The sequence below is a fragment of the Hemitrygon akajei genome, chromosome 15 (genome assembly GCF_048418815.1).
Source record: "Hemitrygon akajei chromosome 15, sHemAka1.3, whole genome shotgun sequence".
NCBI classification, from domain to species: domain Eukaryota; kingdom Metazoa; phylum Chordata; class Chondrichthyes; order Myliobatiformes; family Dasyatidae; genus Hemitrygon; species Hemitrygon akajei.
In genome coordinates, this window is record NC_133138.1 from 53516877 (window position 1) to 53538405 (window position 21529).

The 21529-nt window shown below is 39.6% G+C and overlaps 1 protein-coding gene across 2 annotated transcripts in view; it reads left to right on the forward strand.

The window, feature by feature from the left end:
* The window catches only part of LOC140739358 (glutamate receptor ionotropic, delta-2-like), a 506376-nt gene that overhangs the window by 72770 nt on the left and 412077 nt on the right, over window positions 1-21529 (forward strand). For both annotated transcript variants that reach the window (XM_073067583.1, XM_073067584.1), the window contains one exon: window positions 14913-15068. In XM_073067583.1, coding sequence (XP_072923684.1) covers window positions 14913-15068 — 156 coding nt within the window. The remainder of the gene's footprint in view (window positions 1-14912; window positions 15069-21529) is intronic.

A 21529-nucleotide genomic window follows, 5' to 3' on the forward strand; every position in this document is an offset into this window, starting at 1 on the left:
ACAGTGTACACTGCATATGAATAAGGGAATTATATTTATGAATTTTAACTAAAGGGTTAGTAAAGAATAACCAAAAGACAAGGACCCATTCTAATTAAACAATCAAATGTGCACAAACTAGAGCTCATCTTGAATTTCTCTGTCACTCAAGCACTGGACTCTCGGTCAATGTGAAAGCATACTTCACCTTCTGAACGTTGCTCGCAATCCATCTCGAAAAAACGGGTTTACCACCAGATCGTGTGCTATGACCGTACTCTCCAGTGTCTTCTCTCTTTATCTCCTCTTGAACAAAAGCCCAAGGCCAACCTTATTGTCCCTCACCAAGAAAACATCCCACTAACTGGATGACACACATTCCACATCATCCCTTATCTTCAACAATAACCCAAACAGGCTGACAGCAGAACAAGCAGCTCTTAAAGAGCTGCTAAATGAAATACCAACAGCATTAATGTAAAGGTGTGAACCAGGGCACTACACTTTTACAATAAATTTTGCTGCCTATTACTGCAGTGTTTGGTCAATGTTTGTGTAAAAATTTATGAGAATGAAGTCATTGAGAGTACAACTTTTACCAAAATATATCTTATGTTAATATTTATGGTATGTTGTTGGGAAAAAGAGAGGCTCCTTTAGACAAAATTAAAAATGCCTGGGAACAAGATTTACAGGTTTTCTTTTCTGAGGGGACTTAGAATGAATTTTTAAATTAGTTAACACTTCATCACTATGTGTTCGCCACTCCCTCCTACTATTTAAAGTGGTCCACAGGGCCCACATGTCCAAAGACAAGCTATCTTGTTTTTATCCGGATATATCTCCCTATTGCGATAGATGTAACAATGTAGAGGCTTCACTAATCCATATGTTTTGGACATGTCCAAGTCTTGAAAAATACTGGAAGGAAATACTCTAAACTTTTTCTGTACTTATTAAAAATAAATTTTAAGCCTAACCCTTTGATAGCCTTGTTTGGTATTGTTGGAGAAAAAGGCATAACTTTGGAGACATCTGATTTGCATATATTGACTTTTATTTCTCTTATAGCTAGGAAAGCACTGTTGCTTAAATGGAAGGATGTTGCTCCGCCTACTCCCGCTCAATGGTTACGTGATGTTATGTCATGCTTAAATTTAGAGAAGATCCGTTGTTCAATTTCTGATTCTAACCGAGACTTCCAAACATTTTTGAACTACTTTCAAGCCTTTGATTTGGTGTTGAAATGCAGATGTTGGCTAATAACATAAATCACTATGTGATAAGGATTCCTTTCCATCTTTCTTTCTTTACCAAACAGTTTCGACTTTGGTAGTGGATTTAGATTATTTTTTTAATAATAAAATTATTACAATTCAGATTACAATTTAATTAATGTACATGTTTGATTATGAATATAGGGTCCTGCGATTGCAAGTGTGATTTAAATATAATGTATTTGGTACTATTCTATCTTTTTTTGGATTCACAACATATATATCCTCATATACTGTGTATTCTACCTTGTGAAAATTAATAAAAATATTGAAAAAGAAAAGGATGATTGTGCTTTACTGTAATTTGAATGCATTAGTTATTATATGCTTTACCTAAGGCGAGGTGATTAACTAGGTTTATTACTCAGAAAAATTTCTCTCTTTTTCTCCCAATTCTCCACCTCATTTGATGGTTGGGTCTTTAATTAATGTAGTAATTGCAACTGTAGTTACTGCTATTGGTAGTTACCCAGAGCAGCATCACCACAAGAACTAAAGTGAGTCAGAAGCTATCCGGATGTAATTGGGCATGTGATTTTTGATTTTTTTCCTCATCACATAAACAAAGAATTGCTAATGAGATATGCTACTGCCTATGATTATTTATCAAACTCCTGCCTCTGATATTTAACTAAGACTCTGGGTACTCTTGGTTAATTTTTGACCTCCTATTCATTTGTTTAATTCTTGTCCCCTCTGTTATTTATTTGCTGACAATATTTATTTAATTCATAAGCTGCCCCCCCCCCTTCCAGGATGTGTCATAGTTGACTTGTTTAGCTTGAACATCTTAGATTAATTACTGTTTTACCTTGACTCAACAATGGATTAAGAGATTCATGTAACATTCCTACACTTCAGAATGTAGTGTATCCTCTCACTTCAATATATGCAAAGTCGTGAGGGAGTCCAGTGGTACATATATATATTGAATAGAGAACAAATCTAATCCTATTACCAATCTCCAAGACTTGCTTCTAGCAATCACAAGCTTGAGAAGGATTTGTTGGCTACTTAATTTTACAGACTGCTATTCAGATCTATTTTTATCCATACTTCTATCAAATTCTGTATGCCAAGAATCCTAATTACTTTCAATAAATATATTGTGAGATGATTTAGTATTCCTTGAAGATCTATGGAAATGTATTTATTCATTCATTTCAATAATGTATTATATTATTTGCTTCAATAAAGTTCTGTATTGGTCACTAGGCATGACCTCTCTTTGCTTGATGCTGATTCTTGTTTAGCTCAATCCCTCCCACCTACCTATTCATTCTATTTTATCTCTAATTTGTTTAAATATTTAGGATGCAGAGTGGTGTGACTGTTTATTTTTTGCTTGATCATCAGGTTTGCTATCACATCGAATGTCCTTTAGATAAAGCCAAACTGAACAAATAGAAAGGGAAAAAACTGCCAAGAAAGCAGTAAGGAAAATGTAAAACCTCCTTTTGAAGTGCCTTGTAATTTTTAAAAGATTACATTTCAGATAATGGAGATACTGTATAATGAGTGGGCATTGGCTGGCGTAGTCATCAGTGGTGTCTTCCCATGTGTGCTGGCATTCAAAGCAGGGCTTGATTGAGATCTTGAAAGGGAATAAAATTATAGTATGCCCTTTTGGCATGAGTAAACAAAGTGAAAGATTCAGCTTTCTTTCTCCTTCTCCCACCAACATTTTCTGGATTTTTCTTTCATGGCTAAAACTGCCAAAACTGCTGAAGTTTGTCATACAATCAGTCCTTATTTTTGACGATTGAGGAAATGCCAGCTGATGGATAACTGGCAGGATTCTTAAAGAGTTTTAAGCAAATATATAACATTTATCATTCTCCAATCTTTTAGCACACTTGTATTGCTTACAAACTTTGAAATTTTGTTCCAATAAAGGCTTTCCCTCTTTATTCTGGCATCTTAATTTTAATAGAATCTTTTCCTGCCTGAGACCTGAATCCTTATCAGGCAATCAAAGGTATTTTTAATAAATATTTGATTTTCTACCCATTTCTGCAGCATCTCTTTTTATCTGATTTCAGTTTACTGTTTTATTAAGTACATGTCCTTGTTTGTCTTCTGTAAGTGCAGTTTTTGTTCAACTCTTGCATCTGCCACCAAGTTTGGATGAGTTTGAATTGTTATGCAAGAAAAAAAGTGAGTTACACACTTAGTACATCAGATTCTGGTCCTTTGTAAATAAATTTGTGATTTGTCCTGATGAAGGGTCTCGGCCCGAAACGTCGACTGCGCTTCTCCCTATAGATGCTGCCTGGCCTGCTGCGTTCCACCAGCATTTTGTGTGTGTGTTGTGATTTTCTAACTGGTTTTATGGTGCTGTTACAGAATAGGTGCAGAAAAGGTGAATTCTAGATTTTTTTTGTGGTTCTTCAAATCATGAGCCCATACTAATACATGGTCTTTGCAGGGGTGTCAAACTCATTTTAGGTCACGGGCCGGATTGAGCAAAATGCAGCTTCATGCGGGCCGGATCAGTCGGACGCGTGTGAACGCAGCTTTCGTTGCCTCCGTTTTTTCAGCCTGCTCTCATGTGTCTCAGTCTCTGCTATAACTACAAAGTGTTTCACTTTACAAATTCCGTTTCTTATGAAGAAGACTGCCGAGCAAGACTGCCGAATAAACACTAAAACCCCTGAAAACCTGGTACCTGAATAAACTCAGCATTAGCCATATCATACGCCATAGGCGCTTCGATTACTGGGGCCAGCTTTAATAGTAATTAGATATTATCTCGCGGGCCAAAGATAATTCCACCGCGGGCCTTGAGTTTGACATATATGCTTTAGAGCTTCATACTGGGCCAATTCAATCCCCTGAGGTTGTATTGAAGTAGTCATTTTCAATCCCAGGCATCAACAATCTTAAGTATAAAGTCTGTTTCGCTTCCACAGATGCTGTTTGATTTGCTCAGTATCCACAGCATATCTTGTTATTTCAGCTTTCTAGCATCTGCAGTTATTATTTTTGCAGATAATCAATTCAGTTAAGGTTGGGATTGAAACTGGCCTTTTTCTTTTCATTCTTGGGAATTCAATAATCTGAAAGTTAATTTTATTCCTTTTTTTGCTTTTGAAGATGAGATACATGCAGTGTAATGCTTTGAAGTGGTTACCATAGTGGTTAGCATAACACTTTACAGTACTAGTGACCCGGGTCAATTCTCGCTGCTGCCTGTACAGTGATTGTACATTCCCCCTGTGACTATTCTGCTCCGAATCTTGGGCTTCCTCCCACGGTCCAAACACATACCAGTTGGAAGGTTAACTGGTCACTGTAAATTGTTCTGTGATTAGGCCAGGGTTAAATTGGAGGTTGCTGGATTTCGTGGATCGAATGAGAATGTGAAGAGGGTAAGGGGTATGTGTAGAGGGGGTGGGCGAAGGGTAAGTGTAGCAAAATATGTAGACAGGACAAGAGAGAGGTACGTCATTGGGGAAGTAAGGAGAGGTAGCTAAAATAAGGTGCCAGGCCAGACGTGGAGACCACAAGGAAAAGGGAACCTACAACCACAAGACAATGTGCTTGGCAAAATATTTTGAGGATACCTATTTCAAGTGTTTTGAAGTACGTCAGTATTAATTCTAGGTATTACGCTTTAACCTTTGCTAAATTCTGAGTATTTCACATGCTTAGCTATGCAATAGCCAATCAATTGATGAATTCGAATCGGTAACCATATTTGCGAATGTAGTACCCTGCTTTTGGGTATAAGTATGACCTTTGTAAACCGACAAATTGGGAGTTGGCTACCTTACGCCTGAAGTGCGTGGGGCTGCGAACTCCTCTCTGAATAAAAACCGTTTCAGAGGTAATTTTGTGTCTCTGGTGTTTTTCCTCAACTGAGCAGGTAACAGTTAGTGATTAGGCCAGGGTTAAATTGGAGGTTGCTGGATTTTGTGGATTGAAGATCTGGAAGACCCTATTTCATGCCGTATCTCAATAAATAAATAAATGAGGTAAAGCAGTGCTTGTTGAAATGTAACCTGATTTTATTACTCCTCTCCTTCCAACTCACACTTAAACTTGCACTTCTCTCCAGGTCTTCTCACACTTTTGAAATTAAGCCCAACTATTTCTGATTTAGCAGGGCGCATTGTTTGGTGAAACTGAAGAGCTTAAGACTGGACATGTAGCTTGATACCTCAGCCAACAGACAGCTTGTCAAAACACTGGGGAAAATAATCAAACAGAAAGAAATAGTAGCCTCAGAATTGTGAAACAAGGAAAAATAATATTATTTGTAATAACGTTGAGCAAATTGGAAATAACAATAAAGGCCATTGTAGAGAAGTGCAGCCTCAGTTGTAAGACATTCTGGTGGGTGGTAACAGTGAATGTGTGGAACATGACCTGATTAACTGAGGAAAAAGTATGGTGCAGAATTTTCATCCACACTAAGACTTGTACTTGCCAATGAACAGTCTCTGAAGTTTTGAACCAAAACTTGTTCGGACTAAAGAATCAATTGTCAGCTTCTTTCGTAGAGCATTTGAACCAGTTTGATGAAGGCAAATAACCAGTCAGGTAGAAGAATCATCAACAAGCAATCTATGAAACAGGAAATTAGAGCCTGAAAAGGATGGATATTTGGGCAAATAGAGCAAATCGTATTTACAATGCTTGTGAAGGGTTAACGCCTGATAGATTGGAAACTGTGGATGGAACAGTGGAAAATAAGGTGGGGATCTTAATGCTCATAGTACTATATGGGGTTGTAGTGACAAATGTGAATGGGACAGTGGTGGAAGACTTTCTGGAAGAAAAGTGTTTGGTGAGCTTGAATGGTGCAAGAATAAATCTTAATTACAAACCTGTTTCTGTTATAGACCAGACGCTGGTATTTGAAGATATAGCAAGTGAATTAACTGAGAAGTATATAATGATACAACTGTGGGGAGTGATCATTTCCCCATTATCTGCTCAATAGGAATTGATGTGTATGAGAGGAAAGGTTCTCATATCCCCAGATGGAATTTTTTAAAAGGCAAATTGGGATGTATTTGATAATTTATGTGTAAGTGGATCTCCCGACCATTTGTTTTTGGAGGATATCAAGCTGAGTAATAATACCTTGTGCTGTGTACTTAACTCAATAGCTGAGGGATCAATCGTTGGGAGATAATGAAAGGGGAGCTGTTAGCTGATGGATGGATGAATGTAAAAGAGCAGGATAAAGCATTTAGGAATGTTAGGCAGTTAATCCTATTCACCTTTCAATCAATATTTTTAAAAAAACTCAATCTATAGTTTGAAAAGCAGTGAGAAGAGCAAAGAAAATATATTGGAAAACATGCTGTGATAGTATTGGGAAAGGAATCCAGGTGGAAAAGATCGGGGTTTCATATGGAAAATGGGAGGAGTTAGAAAACTTGTTGTATTACTGGTGTTGTATTGTGCAGAGAAGATTGCAGTTACTGACTCTGAAACAGCAAAATTATTAGCAAAAGCATATGTCAGTGTACATAGTTCAGCCAATTTAAGTGAAAAGGAGAGAAACAATTTTGGCAAGAAATTCTCAGATTGCTGAGAAAAAAAGAATATTCCAGTTCCTGCTTGGATGTTGATTTTACATTGACTGAACTTAAAAGGACTATTAATGATGCTGGTCTGACATCACCTGTGAAAGATTATATTTGTTTGAATATATTTACATGGTTATCATATTTGAAGCTTATGTTGGTTTTGAAATTATTTCATATAATATGGGTTGAAGGGTGACTTCCTGCTTCCTGGAAATTAACAGTTGTTATTCCAATATTGAAACCCATTAAGGATTAATGAGATCCTTCTGGTTATGAACCTATTTTGCAATGTTCAACATGTATGTAAGATAATGGAGCAAGTGGTTAAAGCAAGGCGTTCTTATTTTGCGGAAAGTAGTGGAAAATTCCCCGCACACTAATCTGGATTTTATAAAGGGAGAATGAACATGCACGCAGTGTTAAGTTTGGAATCTGATATTTGTAAGGCACAAATTAATAAAGAATCAGTGGTAGCAGTTTTCTTTGATGTAGATAAAGATTATGATATATTATGGACACAAGGGTTGCTGGAAATGATGGGAAAAGGTGGTAGAAAGTTCAGTTCTGTTCAATGTTTTATTATGGTAGATACAACTTAGAGTGGGAACAACATTCTCTGAGTATGAGAAAGAGAATATTAATTCACAGAGAGTGTGTGCAGCCCACTCCTTTTCAAAATTATAATTAGTGACATTTTCTTAAATGTTGGCTCAGACATTTTCAAATCTGTATAGCTGGTAACTTTGCAGTGTAGACAAGAGGCAGGAATATAAATTATGTAGTTAGGAAAGTGCAAGCAGCTATTAATGAAGTAGAGGAATGCAGACATCAGTGGGGGTTTAAATTTTCTATAACAAGGACTGAAGTTATTCATTTTTCTAAAAGGAATATTGTATCCAAAATTGATCTCAAGTTATATGAGATCATCTCTTCAGTGGTGATAGGAGATTCCATAATCAGAAGAGTAGAGATGAGATTCTGTGGGTGTGATAGATACACCCAGATGGTATGTTGCATCCCTGGTGCCAGGGTCAAGGGTATCTCAGATTAGGTACAGAGCATTCCAAAGGGGGATGGTGAGCAGCTAGAGGTCTTTGTACCTGTTGGCACCAAGGACATATATAGGAAAGGTGAGGAGGTCCTGAAAGTGATTTTAGGGAGCTAGATAGTAAGCTGCTGGTGCCATGCGCCATTGAGAGTAAGAATAGGATGATTTGGCAGAGGAATGCGTGGCTGAGGAACTGGTGCAGCGGGCAGGAGTTCAGATTTCGGGATTATTGGTATCTTTTCTGGGGAAGGTACAACCAGTACAAAAGGGATGGGTTGCACATGAATCCAAGGGGGACCAATATCCTTGTAGGCAGATTTGCTAGAGCTGTTTGGGAGGGTTTAAGCTAATTTGGCAGGGGGTTGGGAACTGGAGCAATAGGGGTGAGGATGGGGCATTTGGTTTACAAATAGGGCAGTGTGTAGTGAGACTGCTAGCAAGTTCAGGCTGAGGAGATGGCAAACAGGATGAGATGCAATTTAAAAGGCAGACAAAATCGAAAAGGGTGAATACAGAACTGAAAGTATTATATTTGAATGCACACAGTATATGAAGTAAAGTAAATGAACTTGTAGCACAGTTATAGATTGGCATGTATGATGTTGTGGGCACCACTAAATTGTGGCTGGAAGAACATTGTAGCTGGGAGCTTAATGTCGAAGGACATGTTATATTGAAAAGACAGGCAGATAGGCAGAGGGAGTGGGGTGGCTCTGTTGGTAAAAAATGAAATCAAGCTATTAGAAAGAAATGACATTGCATCAGAATATATAGAATCATTTGTGGGTCAAGTTAAGAAACTACAAAGGTAAAAAGACCCTGATGGGAGTTATGTACAGAACTCTGAACACTCGCAGTTAAGATTTACAAATTACAACTGGATATTGAAAATACCTGTCAAAAGGGCAATGTTACAATACTCCTGGGGAGTTGGATTGGGAAAATCTGGTTGGTGCTGGATCTCAAGAGCGAGAATTTGTAGAATGCTTATGAGATCACTTTTTAAAGGTCTTTTAAGAGCTTCTTAGACAGGTACATGGAGCTTAGAGAAATAGAGGGCTCTGCGGTAGGGAAATTCTAGGCAGTTTCTAGAGTGGACTACCTGGTCAGCACAACATTGTGGGCCGAAGGAGCTGTAATGTGCTGTAGATTTTGATGTTCTATGTTTTAGAGCAGCTCAAGAGGATCAGCTATTCTGGATTGGTGTTGTGCATGATTGATTAGAGACCTTAAGGTAAAAGAACCCTTAGGAGGCAATGATCATAATGTGATAGAATTCATCCTGCAATTTGAGAGGGAGAAGCTAAAGTCAAATATATCAGTATTATAGTGGAGTATAGGAAATTATGGAGACATGGGAGAGGAACTGGCCAAAATTGATTGTAAGGAAATGCTAGGAAGGATAACAGTAGAGCAGAAATGGCTGGAATTTCTGAGAGCAGTTCAGAAGATGCAGGATAGATACACCCTAAAGAAGAAGAACTACTCTAAAGGCAGGATAACACAAGAATGGTTGACAAGAGAAGTCAAAAGCCACCATAAAAGCAAATGAGAGGGCATAAAATAGAGCAAAAATTAGTGGGAAGCTAGAGGATTAGGAAGGTTTTAAAAAGGCAACTAAAAAGTCATAAAGAAGGAAAAGATGAAATACACAGGTAAGCTAGCCAATAATATTAAAGAAGATACCAAAAGTTTATTCAGATATACAGAGTGTAAAAGAGAGGGGAGAGCAGGTATCAGACCACTGGAAAATGATTTTGGAATGGTAGTACTCCAGCAGACAACTGAATGAGTATTCTACATTTTTTTTTACTGTAGAAGACACTGGCAGTTTGCCAGAAGTTCAAGAGAGCCAGGAGCTAGAAGTGAGTAAAGTACCATTACTAGGGAGATAGTGTTTGAGAAACTGACATGTCTGAAGTTAGATAGGGCACTTGGACCTGATGGTCTACACCCCAGTGTTCCAAAAGAAGTTGCTGAAGAGGTTGTGGAGGTATTAGTAATGATCTTTCAAGAATCACTAGATTCTGGCATAGTTCTGGACGATTGGAAAATTGCAAATATCACTCCACTCTTCAGAAGGGGTGAAAGGCAGAAGAAAGGCAATTACAGGCTAGTTAGTCTGACCTCAGTGGTTGGGAAGATGTTAGAATCAATTGTTAAGGATGTTGTTTCGTGATCCTTGGAAGCACATGGTAAAATAGGCCAAAATTTATCATGCTTTGCTTAAGGGAAAATCTTGCCTAAAAAATCTGCTGGAATTCTTTGAAGAACTAACAAGCAGGTTAGACAATGGAGAAAAGATGGATGTTCTTTACTTGGATTTTCAGAAAGCTTTTGACAAGATGCCACACATGAGGCTGCTAACAAAATGAGGACCCCATGGTAGTACAGGAAAGATACTAACCATATTGGCTGATTGGCAGGAGGTAAAGCATGGGAATAAAGGTGTTTTTTCTGGTTGGCTGCTGGTGACTAGTAGTGTTTTGTAAGACCATAAAAGACATAGGAGCAGTATTAAGCCACTCAGTCCATCGAGTCTGCATCGCCATTCCATCATGGCTGATCCCAGATCCCACTCAATTCCGTACATCTGTCTTCTTGCCATATCTTTTGATGCCCTGACTGTTCAGGAAATGGTCAACTTCCCCCTTAAATATACCCACTGACTTGGCCACCACAGTCTGTGGCAGAGCATTCCACAGATATACTGCTCTTTGGCTAAAAATATTCTTCATTACAACTGTTCTAAAGGGTTGCCCCTCAGTTCTGAGGATGTGCCCTCAAGTTCTGGATATCCTTGCCATAGGAAGCATCCTCTTCACACCCACCCTATCTAGTCCTTTCAACATTCGGTAACTGTCATTGAGATTCCCTCCGCCCACCCTGCATTCTTCTAAGTTCCAGTGAGTACAGGCCCAAAGCTGTCAAAGGCTCCTCATATGTTAACCCTTAATTCCTGGAATCATCCTCGTGTAAATTCTCTGTACTCTCTCCAATGACAACATACCTTTTCTGAGATCCTGACAGTGTACAGTGAACCCATCAATCTGAATCGCTGTGTCCAGCACGGAAAGTGTTAGCCAAAATTCCATAAAGGAAAGGAGGCGCGGTTCTAATGTCCCTCTGATACAGCACCCTAACTCCGAGGTTGGCAATTTTATTTACCAGAGACTGTACGTTTGCCATCAAGATAGTCAGTACTGGTAGTCAAAAACCTTGTTTTTTTAACACCACTTGTAGTCCCAAGCCACAGCCACATTTCCGATGAGCAGTCCTCCTAACGAGGATAGTACAAACACCGTCGTCGTTTCCATCGGTTTTAAGCAGTGATAGATCATTCAGTCATATTAAAACATCTTTATTAACTGAATAGACCTTGGATGCAGTGGTGATTCTCAGCTATAGCAGATTGAAACAGGAAGATTTAATCGTATCCATCAAGCTCGCCACTTCAAGTTTGCCCATGTGAAGGTGGCCCAGAAGTAAAGTGTATTTGTAAGATATTCAGTTTTGGGTGGATGGGAAATGAATGGGCACAAAATCTTGAGTTGTTTAATGTGGAATATGGTCCCAGTGTACTCCTTCCTGTCACTTCTCCATGGTTTTTCCCTTTGCCTGTGGTTGATTTAAGCCTTCGGGGAAAGATCAAGATGAAGAGTGATTGTATATCAGTATCCCAGATAGATGAGCAATATTATGGCTTGGTACATATCTGCACAGGTGGTTCAAAAGATCCAGTGACAGGTCATCCTGATATTTCTGTTTATGTTCCAAAATTTCAGGTGACTGTTAAGAAAAGATTATCAGGCAAAGTATCAGTATTCACGTCTGAGATAGTTGCTATCATTTTAGCCTTGGAATGGGTCGAAGAAGTACGCCCTGGATATATACTTCTGTGTTCTGATTCATTTTCCATTTTGACATTTATTGAAACAGGTATTTCAAATTGCCGGCCAGATATTCTTCTTGAGATTGGACAACATCTGTTGAGGCTGCAGGGTCTAGGCTTCTGAATATATATTTTTTATGAGACTCTGCCCATGTTGAGGTTGAAGGAAATGAGGTGACAGCCTTTCTAGCCAAGTAATCATTTAAAATTAAGTCTATAAATGTAGTGGTTCCTTTGCATGAAGGGGAGGTGAAAGCCATAATTAAAAAGTCTATTCAATCACTATGGCAACAAAGTTGGGTTAAAGAAAAGAAAGGACGGCATTTATATAAAATTCAGAGGATGATTGGAACTCTACTAGAAGGATACCAAAGGAGGGAAGAAGTTTTACTGTACTTATATGTTTACGTATTGGACATAATAGGTTGAATAATTCCTTTGTCAGGATTTATATGCATGATACAGGCATTCATAGGGAGTGTACTTATCAGAAAATGGGGCAGTATATATTATTTGAAAGCAGTTCCTATTAGGTGCAAAGGGAACATCTACTTGCTAAATTGAGATCTTGGGACAGACGTAGTTTAGCATGGTAAGTTTGTAAGGATATCACTGCCATAATGTATATGTGATCATGTGACTTGCTGAAAAGCATTAAACTTTTTGATATTACCTGAGTATTTTGTGGGGGTGAGGGGTGGAGGGTGAATTCAGTCTGTATACTTATTGTCTCTTTGCTCCACACTCCACTCAGTAGGTGGCGGTAATGAACCTTATGTTCGTCTGCCAACTGCCATTAAACTTTACAAGAAGAACAGAGAGAGAGAGAATGAAAGATAGGATTGAGAGAAGTTAAGAAGAGTCAGAGAAGAATAAACAAAATGTATGGTTATTTTAGATTTTACATTTTTAAAATTCTGTAATGCAGTTAAAAGCTGAAGCAATAAGACTTCACAATTTGTAAAATTAATTCTCATTGCCAGGGAGATTGTTTGATAGCAATGTAGAATCCTTAGTGCTGGTCTAGGGAAAGCCTTACACTTACAGTTTTAGTGGTATGTTTCAGATAAGTAAAGCAACTGCTCACTGATTAAATGGGTGCTTGTCTGCCTTTTCAGAAAATTTATGGAAGAACAGGTTGGCTTTAAGAGTGTTTTTTTTTTGGGCTTCTGTCTTTCATTGTTCAACCTGCATGTAAATAAGAAGCAACACACACAAAATGCTAGAGGAACTCAGAAGGCCAGACAGCATCTATGGAAAAGAGTGTCGTTTGGAACCCCAAAACCCTGTTGGAGATCCCACCACCAAGCAACTTCCGCCATCTCCAATGGGATCCCACCACTAAGAACATCTTTCCCTCAGCCCCACTTTCTGCATTCAGCAGGGATCGCTCCCTGTGCAACTCCCTTGTCTGTTCTTCCCTCCTCACTGATCTCCCACCTGGCACTTATCCTTGCAAGCTGAACAAGTGCTACACCTGCCCCTACACCTCCTCCCTCAATACAATTCAGGACCCAAAACGTGCCTTCCAGGTGAGGCGACACTTCACCTGTGAGCCTGTTGAGGTCATATACTGTGTTCGGTGCTCCTGGTGTGGCCTCTTGTAGATCAGTGAGGCCTGACGTACATTGAGAGACCACTTCATCAAGCATCTATGCTCCGTCTGCCAAAACAAGTGGTAAATCCCAGTGGCCACCAATTTTAATTCCACTTCCCTTTCCCATTTTGATATGTCCATCCATGGCCTCCTCCACTGTCAGGATAAGGCAACACTTAGGTTGGAGGAACAACTCCTTCTGTTCCATTTGGGTAGCCTCCAACCTGAAGGCATGAACATGGATTTCAGGAACTTCTGGTAATGCCCTCCCCCCCCTTCTTCACCATTCCCCATCCCCTTTTCCCTCTCTCACCTTATCCCCTTGCCCTCCTGACACTCCTCCCCTATTTTCTTTCTTCCATGGCCTTCTGTCTTTTTCACCTATCAACTTCCAAGCTCTTTACTTCAGGATTCACTTTATCACCTTGTGCTTCTCTCTCCCCTCCCCCCACCTTTGAAATCCACTCTTCAGCTTTTTATCTCCAGTTCTGCAGAAGGGTTTCAGCTTGCCACATCAACTGTATTCTTTTCCATAGATGCTGCCTGGCCTGCTGAGTTCCTCCTAGCATTTTGTGTGTAATTGCTTGGATTTCCAGCATCTGCAGATTTTCTCTTGTTTGTGATGTAAATAACAAGTTATTTTATCTTTGCCCTTAATCTGACAGAAAATTCAGACCAGCTTGTGAAACTGTATTATTGAAAAGTGTGTTTTCTCTGGAGTGAGATGTCCCTAAAATTATATGGATGTGGCTTAGGCATAAAATGGTTTGAGTGGAGAATTCCATAGAGTCATGGACCCAAGTAAGTGGTATAAAGAGAGTGGTCCTTTGCTCCATTAAGTCCATATTGACCATCCATTAATACCAATTACCTCATTCACTATCTTTCCAGCCAACGTTCTCAACAGCTGCAGCCCACTTATCTATGTGTAGTAGCTGAGTAATCCACAATTCCACACATCTTTGGGATGTGGGAGGAAACCACAACACCCATGGTTAACCCACTCAGTCACTGTGAGGATGTAGCTACTCCATACAAATATTACAGGAAGTCTGATGAGCCTGTATCCCTGTGAAGTGGCAGCTCTACCACCTCCTAAGTAGAAGGTGATGCCCTTGATGGGATTTGACATGAAAACTGAAGTAGAGGGTAAAAGATTAAAAACATAGAAGGAATGGAATAAGATTAAGTTCACTGCAGAGGTTATAATCTCATGCACATTTCAGATATCCCTAGTCTTGTAATTAATAGACTTAATTGTAAGTTTTCTACATAATTAATATCAAATGCCTTGTTGAAAATATTCAGGTATTTTTTTTCAGAAATACTGCATAGGACTAAATCAATGCACCATTGATATCCTGAGAAGAAAATGGTCAGTGTGACTAAATGTTAACAATTATTGCAAATCAGGCACCATATTTGAATGCTAGTACAGTTTGTGTTATCAGTTTCATTCAAATGCATGGAGAGTCTGTCAAATTCAGCTGCTTAAATTATTTAAAATGTCTCCTATTCTCATTGTCTAATCAGACTCAAATAGATGGGCTTACGTGAATTTGTTTTCCTTCTTCAGGTGCAATTTTTGAGGAGACTGCCAGAAAGGATGACAAAATGTTTCGATTAGCCGTGGCTGAAATGAACATGAATGAAGAAATATTACAGAATGAAAAGATAACATTCTCCGTCAGATTTGTTGATTCCAACAACCCCTTTCAAGCTGTTCAAGAGGGTAAGGCAACAGTTTTTCAGCCAATTATATCAATAGTCTTCTGTTCAGGAAGATTATTCCAGGTTTTGTTATCTTTATTATTGTTACTGTTGCCTATTGTTTGAAATGAACTTTAATTATGGACATAATATCTATGAAGGTTAAAAGTAAACTTCAAACATGAAATTGATGAATTTTTGAAGAAATAATTTGGTTTTGTATGTTTTAATTTTAGTCTGAATAGTTGAACATTTAGAGTTTGATGATTGAACTACAGGCTTCCACTTTGCTTAATAATATCAATACAACTTTGTGAACCTTTAACCTTAAATTCAACCTTCAGTAATAACTTTCATGTAGATGTTCAGTCTTTCAGATCTTAGTTAAAAGCAAGTTCTGCTCCTGAATCATGATCTGCCTCTTTATCTTTATTTGCAAATATTGTGAAGAGTAAATATTCAAGCTAATTTAACTTAAGATGATATTATTAAAGCTCTCCGTGAATTGAGCCCCCCATCCTTCAGTTCCTCCCTGCTATGCCCAACTGACTGAGAATGCCATTGCTTCTTTCCTTTTAACGCGATTAGTTGTAACAAGAGAATTTCCAGTGAGGGATTTTCTTGTTTCTGTAGTCTTATCAAAAGGATCCTCCCAAAGGTCTGTTTACATTAATATTTCTGAGCAGCATATTGCTGCTTGCCAATAGTTCAGGAGCCATATGTGAACTCATTCCATTCAGCTCTGCCTCATCAGCAACTCTCCAAGGTGTCTGTCTGTGTTTTCAGGCTGTTTGTGAAGGATCTAGTCACTACTGTGCTGCAGTTTTCTCCAAATGAATGCTGATAGATGTTTGGGTCCAGTGACAAGTTCTGCACTCTTACCTCCACATTGCTTTTCTCTTACCTGTTCCTGACTCATAAGAGCAGGAATGATTGCAGTTTGTGGAATTCTATTTGATTTCAGTTGATTTTCTGACCCTATCTCATTGACCATTGTTCATTTCAATCCTTGACCCTATTGTTGGTACCCTCGTGTAACTTCCTGTTACCTCCAGATACGATTATCCTAATGCTTTTATATTTCCCACAGTCTTCCACCTTCCAATAATTTCAAGTGATTAGAAGTCCCACACATTTTATTGACTCCCAGATATCAAGTCACCCAACTTTCTTAATGTTTTTCACTCTTGAGTTGTTTTTTGTTCCGCTCTTGTGCTCTTATCCAGGCAAATGTGACTCATCAGCTGTGGCTGGCAGCTCATCTAGGAGAAGGAAAGCTCTGTTCTCAAACCTCCGCTGTTTTGTAGTTATACTCACTCATGGGGAAAGCTTTGTGAGTAAACTCTAAGGAAAAATCCACAGCTGGAGTCTCTAACACAGACCTAGCTGAGTTCAACTGGCAACTCCTGCGATGATGCAGGTGTCAAACTGTATCAGTTTGTGCCATTCCTTTGGAATCATCTGCTGCATGTAGAGGAGGAGCTTGCTGCATGGGCAACAGCTTGCTCTACATATCATACTGCCTTGGCTTGTGTAGACAGCTAGGCTGCAGCATCGATGGTCAACCCCAACCAATGGAGGATCTCTCCCTCTCACCCTCTCTCCCCTCCTCTGCCCCTCCCGCTCCCCTCCCCCTCCCCCTCCCTCTCTCTCTCCCTCTCTCCCTCTCCCTCTCCCCCTCCCTCTCTCCCTCTCCCTCTCCCTCTCTCCCTCTCCCCTCCCCCTCCCCTCCCCCTCTCCCTCTCTCTCTCCCTCTCTCCCTCTCCCTCTCCCTCTCCCTCTCCCTCTCCCTCTCCCTCTCCCTCTCCCTCTCCCTCTCCCTCTCCCTCTCTCCCTTTCTCCCTCTCCCCTCCCCCTCCCCCTCCCTCTCTCCCTCTCTCCCTCTCTTTTTTTCTCATCCCTCCATGCGTTAGCACCTCCTGATTTTCTAACATCCTCCAGTCCCGTAACACATTAAGAACTCTGCTCTGCTCTTGTTCTGCATGCCTAGATTCCTTCATTGGTATTTTGGACCCTCAATCGAAAATTTCTATCTTAAACCTCTTGTCTCCAATTTATAAGACAGCTCTTAAAATTTAGCTCTTCTAATCAAGTTCTTGAAAGCCAGTGTTGCTACCTCTCTCCTTGGGCTAAATTGTTATAACACTTCAGCTTAGCCATATGATAGTAACAACCTTTGCATTCCTATATTGCAGGGAAGTGAGGGGGAAAAGAGTTCTCTCCTACACTGATATTGTCAGACAAAATCACTTTTCCCTTTGGCATCTTTAATTATAGATATGATATGTATAGAGAAAGAGAGAACTGGTAATTTGTTCAGTAACTGCACTCTGCACAATTTCCCTTATCTTTGAAATTGGAAGTGATGAGAGCGAATAAAAGTGCCACTAATTGCTTATACATTCAGGCAATCATGTTGTTTCCCCTCCACTGAAATTTTCCACTCTTACTCGTGTATTCCCATACCTGAGGGAGAAAGAGAAACAGTTTACAGCCAGTGTGGCATGAATAACGACAGAGAAATATAATTGTATCTGGATAAAGATGTGCTGTCCAACTTTCTGTCTTTAACATCTTTTCAATTGGATTTCATCTCCCACAGCATTTCCACAATAATTAGAGAGTTGTGGGTGGATCTTTAGGCCCACTATGTGCAGGATCATATATTAAAATGACGATTTTAACTGCCAACACAGAGGTGATAGGAGCTGTTGGCATTGCACACCTCAGCAAGCAAATTTTAGCTATTTGTGACCCAGCAATATCAGTGGAAAGCTTATGATGAGCAAAGTCAGTCTGGGTGCCGGGGTGGATTTTACTGGGGCAGGAGACTGAGGACCAAGATGTAAAGGCAATCTGAGACAACCATCTGAACTTTGCTTATGAATCCTTTCTGTGGATGGAATGGTTGATCCTGACCCCTTACTCAGGTAGCATACTTTATGGAATTCCACATGTAACATGGATCCTTTTTGACCTCTGGCAAAAATAAAGTTTGCACTCTGGTCTGAGATCCAAAGCCTGTTGTTAGCAGGTGTCTGATCCAGAGCATCATTTTGTATGTACCGGAAATTCAAATGAAGAAGTGTCTAAGTGGTTGTGGCTATTGTTGGATAAATGCTTCTAGTGGCTTTGTAGGTAAAGGGGATGTGTTTAATATTTCAGATGCTTAGAGTCCTTCAGAACAAGTACTACCTCTTTATTGAAGACAATAGCATTGTAATTACATATCAAGTGCAATTATGTCATCACATTGAATTCTTATGCATTTCATTTACATATTTCTACACAGATATACCACACTACATTTTCTCTTTGAAAAAGTGCTTCTCAATATGTACAAGAATTTCATTTTTAGTATGTTGGCTGGTTTTGTTAGATTCTTGACAACTGTTAGGGTTAATTTGGGACTGCCAGTTCAGGTCAGGAGTGGCTCACGTGACATTAGGAGACAGGAGTACAAGGGAGGGAGGAAGCGAAACAAAGGATTCCTTTGTGCCGAAACTGCTAGTGTCACGTGATTCAGTAAAACAAGGAACTCGTGAGAAAATGGCATCGGACCAATGAGAAGGACATAAGTGTCCAATATTATCAAATATGTATAACAAAGTTCAGCATTACCAAATATGTGTAGCGAGGGGTTGGGCTAAGGGAAAAGGGGTATAAACAAGAGCAGAAGGAAGGGGAGGGCAGAACGCGCCTTCTCCAGCGATGCTGTGCACTCGCTGTGCCAGATACGATTCTGCAATAAAACCAAGTTTTGCTATAATCCGGTGTTGGTTGTCTCTCTTCCTAAACGAACACAGGGCAGAGTTTAAAGCCCAACACAACCAAAACAGTTTTTGGATCTCTGAATTCCACTTCTGTAAAAAGTTCGTGATCATACATTTCTCCAGTGTGTCTCTCACTGTAATCATTTTGTCAGTGTGCTAGCTTCTAGACTTCCTCCCCGCACACCATACACAAGATATTGTTTATCAAGTGTACAGATCTATTTCTTTTAGCACAATGACTCCCGTTAGCACTAACTATTGACTGATAGCTTACCTATGCACATTGATTGGTTGCTCTCTCTGCAAAGTCAATATACAAGTGTGTGCTTTTAATTAATCAACGTGTTTGTACAGACACAACAAATTGTCAATAAGTACGAGCCTGAACGTCAGCAAATATTAGCAACTGCAATGACGATTATGAGATGTCAGACCTCAGAGGATGGGAGAGAGGCAGCAAGAGGAAAGAGTGAACCAGTACAGAGAAGGCAGTTTCAAATGGTAGCACAAAGATGTGTGAGTGACATACAGAGTGAGAAATGCACAACTAGCAAAGCCAGAGTGAACATAACATGATGATGGCCTTAGTCGGAAAAGTTGCCAAATTTGATATTGTTAATGAGGGCCGGGAATCATATGTTGAGAGGCATGAATTCTATTGTAATGCCAATGACGTGGAGGAGGAAAAGAAAGTCTCTATAACTCTTAGCTTAATGGCTGCTAAGATGTACAATCTCTTAAGCAAATTATGAACTCCTGAAAAGCCAGAAAACAAGACATTCAATGAAATTGTTGAAATATTACAAAATCACTTGAGCCAAAATCCACTAGTAATAGCTGAAAGATTTGGATTTTACACAAGGAACCAGTCAAAGGATGAAAGCATTTCAGAATGCATTGCAGAATTGAGCAAACTTTCCTAAAACTGTGACTTTGGAGATAGACTTTCTGATGCATTAAGGAACAGGCTTGTATGTGGATGCATGACATACAGGCTTGTATGTCAAAACACTCAAAAGAGACTACTGTCATAAAGAGATTTAGAATGGGCATTGACTGTTGCAGTGGAGACAGGAGGAAAGGATGCATCAGAACTACAGAAAAAGAGTTTAGAATGTGAAATGCACAAAATGTCCCTGAATGGTGCAAGAAGCCAACAATGTTATCCATGTGGCACCTCCTCCCATGATGCAAATGACTCTTGGTTCAAAGACAAATTTTGCAGAAAGTGTGATAGACAAGGCAACATAGACAGAATGTTCAAGTACAGCAGAAAGAACAGCAAAGAGATAAACCACACAAAGGAATAAGTTTCAAACACAAAAGTAAGGAAATGCATAAAGTAACTGAATATGAAACTGAATCAGACAACACACAAGTCTGGCAAAGGTGAGTTGTCAGGCCTAGAACTGCATAGCATTACTGAAACAGAATGCAGAATCATATGAATCACAACAAGATGTGCCTGGTGTAGAACTGAAAATAGAACTGGATGCAGGGTCAGTTTTGTCTATAAGTTCAGAGGCTGATTACAACAGACAGTTTCCCAAGCTACTATTAGAAAAGACCACAATGATGCTAAAGACCTACACAGATGAAAAAGTGTCTCTTAACGGCAAAGTGAAAGTTAATGTGATGTTTGGATGTCAAACACAGCAGTTAGAGCTTTATGTGTTGAAAAGTGGAGGGCCAGCACTTTTTGGATGTGAATGGTTGAGAAAAATCCAACTAGAATGGCATACAATCAAAGCTCTCAATGTGTCATCAACAGGCAACTGCAGCCCAAACGTAGCACTAACCAGATACATCACAGCTGCGAAATATTAATGAGAAGGTATTTGAGAAGGGTATTGGCATGAAATCCAGAATTGAACTGGATGAAGCAGTAACACCAAAATTCCATTAAGCGGTCCAGTGCCTTACATACTATGTCCTAAAGTGGATGCTGAACTTCAAAGCTTGGAGGCATCTGGCATTCTCTCTATGGTTGAATGGAGCAATTAGGCCATGCCCATTGCACTGGTAATCAAGAAAGGGAAGGACAGAGCTGTTCGCATATGCAGCGATTTCAAAGTGAGCATTAACCCTATGCTGCGCACTATGCAGTATCTCCTGCTGTAAATATGTCTTTGCGTCTTTGACAGATGGAGAGAGGTTTACAAATACTGACTTGTAGCAAGCCTATCTGCAAATAGAGATTGAGGAGTAAAGCAGGAGTTTCCTCACAATCAACACTCAGAAGCTACTGTTCCAGTATAATTGTCTCGTCCTTAGCAGTACAACAGTTCCAGCGATTTGGCGAAGAGTGATGGACCAAGTGCTCCAAGATATCCCAAGAACATAATGTTACCTTGATGATATAATTGTGACTGGCTAAAATGGTGAAGAGCACCTCCAGAACCTTTGTAAAGTGCTTACCAGGCAGAGTGAGTATAGTCTGTGTGAAAAGAGAGAGAAATGTGAGTTTTTAGGAATATAATCTCATATTGTGAGCTTGTCATTGACAAGCATGGCTTACATAAGGCACAAGAGAAGGTTGAAGCAGTGCTGCAGACACCCAGACCTGAAAATGCATCACAACTCGGGTCGTACTTGGGCCTTGTAAACTACTACCACCGGTTTCTCCCAAACGTTGCTACAGTGCTATACCCATTGAATACACTGTTGCAGACAACAACAAAGTGGGAATAGTGGTAAAGATGTGAAAGAG